Source organism: Cariama cristata, unplaced genomic scaffold, assembly GCF_000690535.1.
Source record: "Cariama cristata isolate BGI_N322 unplaced genomic scaffold, ASM69053v1 scaffold32311, whole genome shotgun sequence".
Lineage (NCBI taxonomy): Eukaryota > Metazoa > Chordata > Aves > Cariamiformes > Cariamidae > Cariama > Cariama cristata.
In genome coordinates this window covers 1-6070 of record NW_009601508.1, presented here as the reverse complement: position 1 = coordinate 6070, position 6070 = coordinate 1, and the positions used below count along the sequence as shown (strand labels likewise).

General features: G+C 47.5%; 1 protein-coding gene across 1 annotated transcript; it reads left to right on the top strand.

The window, feature by feature from the left end:
* Positions 1-557: 557 nt before the first annotated feature.
* On the top strand, positions 558-6065 carry LOC104169544 (regulation of nuclear pre-mRNA domain-containing protein 2-like; the record flags this gene model as incomplete). Its single annotated transcript, XM_009710485.1, has 6 exons — positions 558-684; positions 1610-1785; positions 2444-2729; positions 3088-3363; positions 3649-3852; positions 4540-6065. Coding segments are annotated over 6 exons (2595 nt in total), but the record flags the coding sequence as incomplete, so codon positions are not given.
* Positions 6066-6070: the final 5 nt, after the last annotated feature.

Here is a 6070-nt window from a genome sequence, read left to right as displayed (position 1 = left end):
CCTCTCAACTCCTTGTGCCCCTCCAGCCTTCTCGCTGACACGGCATGAGAAGCTGAAAAGTCCTTGATTTCGTATAAACGCTACTTAGCACCAACTGAAAACATCTGTGTGTTATCAAAGTTATTCTCATCCTAAATCTAAACCATAACACTCCACCAGCTACTACAAAGAAAATTAACTCTATCCTAGCTGAAACCAGGACACTTAAATTAGGTCCTCCAAAGGAGTGTGGCATGTTAATGAAATGCACAGGCACTAGTAGAGTCAAAAAAAGGGAATAAAAAAGGGTTGTCCCTATTCTTAACCATCACGGCCAGGAGACATGTAGAATTACAGCCCCTGCCTGAGGCCGAGTCCGCTGATCTGTTTGACTTGAGGTGAAAAATCCAGAGATTTGCACGGGTCATTTCTGCATTAGCTCTCGTTCGGAAACGGTCTTGAACTTGAGCGTTGTTTGTCACTGAAGCAGGTCTGTGCTGTTAGCTCTACGCAGTGGTGCTTCTCTTCCATGGAATGTGATGAGAATGCTTTTCTTGTTTGTTTTTTTTTTTTTTCAGCCACAGTCTCTCATTGATGAATTGCTGTTGTATAAGCGCTCGGAAGACCAGATAGAACTGAAAGAGAAGCAGCTTTCCACTATGAGAGTGGATGTGTGCAGCACTGAAACACTTAAATGTTTAAAAGGTAAAGACAGTGTATAATGTACGAAATCCAATGTAATGGAAGGAGGCGCAAATACAGTTGTAGGAGCTCCTCGGTTTTGTTGAGCCTTAGACCAGAAATCAGTTTGTGTCTGTAAAATGCCCAAATTTCAAAGCACAGTTAAGAACCACCAAACGGGAGCCTAAAACCTTTGTTAATTTGAACCTGGTCGTAGAAACCCACAGATGCAGAACTCGAACAAAGCAGAAGTGATGAAGACGTATTTTGTGCTATTCAAACATGCCCTTGTACGTCGTTAAAACATGCATTGTTCTTGCTGTGTTCAGAACCCTTTAAATAATTACAGATTTAATATTTTAAGTTAATTAAGGCATCCATCAGTGGCCACAGTTTGAGAATGCCAACTGTGAGTCCGATAGGAAGCAGTGCATCTTAGGGGTAAAAGAACTGAGTTACGTTGAGCCGTATTACCAGGAAATTTAATTGTAAAACTGCAGAATTTGCTGGCAGTGCTTGGTAATCCGTGGCTGCAGTCTTCAAAAATGGTCATTTACAGTCGTGGTAACTCATAGATGATGTGAACCCCGATGATGTTAGGAACCCTTGGCATATGGTAATGAAGGAAAAGTAGAACTCAAGATTTTTGCTTCTTCCAAAATGGAAGTACGCTATCCGAGTAGTTGAAAGAGTAAAGTTTTACCCTTCTGTGTCTTGAACTTATTTATCACTAATAACTAGTTGAAAACCAATATGGACTGCTAGCAGCTTGGCCTCTTTTTTTCCAATGGATACTGATGGATGAACAGGCTGGTCTGGGGAGCGTACGGCATGATGCAGCGTCCGTTGCCTGAACTTCCCAGTTGCTGCTGTTGAGGATGCGTTTCTGAGAGCTGATTTCCCGTTTGGTGGATGACAGCTTATTTGCGTGGTGTTAATCTCCTTGCAGACAAAACAGGAGGAAAGAAATTCTCCAAGGAGTTTGAAGAAGCAAGTTCCAAGCTGGAAGAGTTTGTAAACGGCTTAGACAAGCAAGTGAAAAATGGCCCCTCTCTCACTGAAGCCCTGGAGAATGCCGGTATATTCTATGAAGCGCAGTATAAGGAAGTCAAAGTGGTAGCAAATGTGAGTACGCTTTTCCTCCGTCCTCCTCTCGGGCGGGTCGATGTCTGCCTGTGTTTGCTGAGCATCGCAGAGGCTAGAGCACACATCGTGTCTCTGTTCACAAATGAAGAAGTTTGGTGTGATTGTTGCACAAATGGTTTCAAAAGAGAGCAGAGTTGAGGTGTCGAGCAAGAAAAGGAGACGCTACAAAAATCCATGGGTCAGAAGCTTGGTTCTTGTATGTTGCTGGAATTTTGTAGCCCTTCTGGAGGGTAAAATTACAGTTTGTCTAACAAATCCTAAATTCTGGAAACTGCACAAGTTGTGATCAGTATGCGAACTAGATGAACAAAGAAAGAAGGAATTCAGTAAAGCATTGTAAAAACAACCAGCCTTTCCAAAAAACCCTTAAACAGGCAGCGTGTTTGTTAGAAAACAGAGTTTTTTATGAAAATTGTTTTAAGTCACTGGAGAAAGGTTTTAACCTTCCCCCTTTTTTTGTGGTCATTGCTCTGCAAGTCACACCGAAAAGCTGAGTTCTTACTGCAGAGTTCTCACTGCAGGGGTACAGGTAACTGGAAATGGTTTTCAAAGGCTGTGTGCTTCTTCATTAGGGAAGTGATTGAGGCATGCTCTCTTCCTGTAAAAGACACTCAGTCCGACGTCCTTTCTTTCTTAGGCGTATAAAACATTTGCTAATCGAGTGAGCAATCTAAAGAAAAAGCTAGACCAGTTGAAAGCAACGCTTCCTGATCCAGAGGAGTCTCCTGTCCCTTCTCCAAGTATGGATGCCCCGTCTCCGACGGGCTCCGAGTCCCCTTTTCAGGGGATGGGGGAGGAGGATGGCTCCCGGTCTCCGGTGGTAGGAAGTCGCAAGACAGTATCTCCAGAGCCTGTGACGGATAATCGGGATGTGGAAGATATGGAGCTCTCGGATGTGGAAGACGATACGTCTAAAATTATTGGTACGTTCTGCGGGACAGTAGTTGTCATGTAGAAATTACATCGAGGCAAAGCAGCCCTTTGAAGCCTCGTTTGGGATGTAGAGGATGCCCAAAACCCCTCTTTGGGCTGCGGATTGGTGCTGTTGGGTTTCGATCTCCTGCCCCAGTCCCCTGACGCAAGCAGGGAAGTCCCAGTCTAGCTGGGACTTGTGGTTGTTCCCATCTCCCAAACCACTCATCAAATATGTTTTTACATAGCCTGCGGGAACCAGACCTAACATGCCTAATGATGAGGATCCCGTTGAAAATCCTATACCCTAAGTAATTCTTCAGGGACAGAGTGACGGTTCTGGTCTTCTTCTCCCCCTCTCTGATGCAGTGGAAGAGAGGAAGGAGAAGCAGGCTGCTCCAGCTTCGGCACCTGCCAAGACTGAAAGCGTCCCCAAAGCGGTGCCATCTACCACTGCAGCAGGCACAACTTCGGTGACAGTGACAACGCCTGCCCAGACTACTCCGACTGCTCCGGCTCCAAAGGCGGCAAGCGCAGCGCCTGTCCCTCCGTCGCCAGCGCTTGCGTTGCCCAACCTGGCCAACGTGGACCTGGCAAAGATCAGCTCCATTCTTAGCAGTTTAACTTCTGTGATGAAAAATACAGGTGAGCGCTGAAGCGGTGCTAGCCCAGGTGTTTGGTTTAACGGAGCTAGCAGTGGAGTTTTGTTTTGTAATCTTTTCAAGCTTTAATTTTCTCAAAATAAACATGAACAAGTTACTCCTTAAAAGATGCGGGCTCAGTCTCTGACACACAACTGTCGGCTTTGTGAGCCTCTCCTTGCTCGTGCTCAGCGGAGCTCTGCTGCAGTTGTATCTGTGGAAAACTTGAGCCAGAAAAAGCTTCTGTTAACAAAGCGACGTACGTGAGTGGTGTGTGCTTCCATCCTAGGTGTCAGTCCTGCCTCGAGACCTTCTCCGGGAACCCCGACGAGCCCAACAGCTCTTACGAGTGGCCTAAAGACTCCTGTCATGGGGACTCCATCTGCTCCTTCAAATCCGTTAGCAAATATTCTCTCCAAAGTTGAAATAACTCCTGAAAGCATTTTGTCTGCTCTCTCCAAAACCCAGACTCAGACCGCACCAGCGTTGCAAGGTACGAGAGCGGGTGTTGAGGGAATGGCTAATCATGTATTTGATGGCAGCGGCCACACTGAAACGTGCTGCTGTGCTTATCCTAAAGCGAAAATGAAGGGAGAAGAACTTTTTTGGAATGTATGACGTCTTTGGCAAGTGCAGATGACCTTTTGTCAGGTAGCATACTTGTTACGGACCAGGGAGTTTTATTACTTTTCTTACATATTTGTATTTTTGCCATGACCAAAGCGCACTTATCCGGAACGCTTCTTGGAAGGGTGCTGAACGGGACAGGAGACCGTGAGGTCTTTGTCGTTTCCCTTTGCTTTTTTAGAGCAGAAAACTGCCCAGAGGTGCTGCTCCTGCTTCTGTACCTTGCATCTGTAACCTTGCTCAGTCGTGCGATGTTTTTTACATCTGGCATCAAAGCCAGGATGAGTTAGTTATTTCTGAACTTACTCAGATATATGTTGTAATTTATAGATCAATCTGAGCCTCTGGCAAAACTTTGCACCTCAGTGGGTGCTAATGTTGATATTAATGCAGCAAAATCCAGCCATTTTCTTGTCTCAAACATGAAGTAGTTTTAAGGAACAACGTCTGCGATACAAACGCCGAAACCTTTCCCTTGACAGCGGCTCAGGTTGACTTGCCTCTTACCCGAGTATCTGAACGTTTTGGGTTTGGTTTTTTTGTTTGTTCCCAGGTTTGTCATCCTTACTTCAGAGTGTGGCTGGAAATACCGTTCAGTCAAGCGAAACCGCGTCGCAGAGCACTTCAGCATCGCCAGCCAACACGACTGTTCCTTGCGTGAAGGGGAGGAACATTCCTTCCAATACTCAGTCCTTTATATCCAAAAGTTTTGGTTATTCTCCAAACTCATCTACTGCTGAGGTTTCCTCAACTTCAGTTAATAAGGCTCCCGTTGGACATACCCCAGGGCTGTCGAGCTCCGGTTTTAAGCCACCAGCCAATTCCCTGGGATTTTCTGGTTCCCACACTACCAGTCCTTCTTCCCTTTTGCCAACAGAAACTTCACTGGGTCAATCCTCCGAAATTTCAAAAGCGAAGCTGGAATCAGAACCCCCTTCTCCAAGCCTGGAGATGAAAATACACAATTTCTTGAAGGGAAATCCTGGCTTCAGTGGTCTGAACTTAAATATTCCAATTCTCAGCAGCTTAGGGTCCAGCATCGCAACGGAAAGTCATGCGTCTGACTTCCAGCGTGGTCCCACCAGCACTTCCATGGACAATGTGGACGGAACACCGGTGCGCGACGAGCGAAGCGGGACGCCCACCCAGGATGAGATGATGGATAAGCCGACGTCCAGCAACGTTGACACTATCTCCCTGCTCTCAAAAATCATGAGCCCCGGTTCTTCTACTCCCAGCAGCACGAGGTCACCTCTTCAGAGCCGGGACGATGGATATCCCCAGGAACTTCCCAATTCCGTGCACACCTACCGGCCCTTCGGCCTCGGCAGAGAGTCTCCGGCCGGCCTGTACAAGCAGTCTGCAGACAGCATGGAGATACCTTCCTCTTTAATGGACTCCTCCCAGGAGAAGTTTTACCCAGACACGTCTTTCCAAGAAGATGAAGATTACCGCGACTTCGATTACTCTGGGCCGCCGCCATCGGCCATGCTAAACCTGGAGAAGAAACCCGCCAAGTCTATCTTGAAATCGAGTAAACTCTCTGAAGCTACGGAGTACCAGCCAGTCCTGTCCAGCTATGGTCAAAGATCGCAGGAATTTGGCGTGAAGTCATCCTTTCCTCAGTCGATGAGGTCTATTCTCGATCAGAGCGAGAGCTGCGACCCGCTGGCGTCGTCTCCGGGGATGTACGGGAGCTACAGCCTGAGGGGAAACGACTCCACCTCGGACGGCTCCCCTTCCCCCAGCAAGAGCGAGGTGTTTTTCACACCGGACTCCAATCACAACAATTTACCGAAATCGGTGGTGCACTCTGGCCTCTCGCAGAAGCAATACCCGGACTCGCCCCACTCGATTCCCCACCGCTCGCTTTTCTCCTCTCAAAACGCCCTCTCCAGCCCCGTGGGCAGAGCCTCCACGGCGAACGTGGAGAAATCGTTGGGTTCTTCCATCTCCACCACGTCGACTATCGAGTTCAAGAACATGCTCAAAAATGCCTCCCGTAAGCCCTCCGAGGAGAAGCATTTTGGTCAAATTTCCAAAAGTAGCTCTGGCGAGGGGGTGAGCTTGTCTGGCCACGGCCC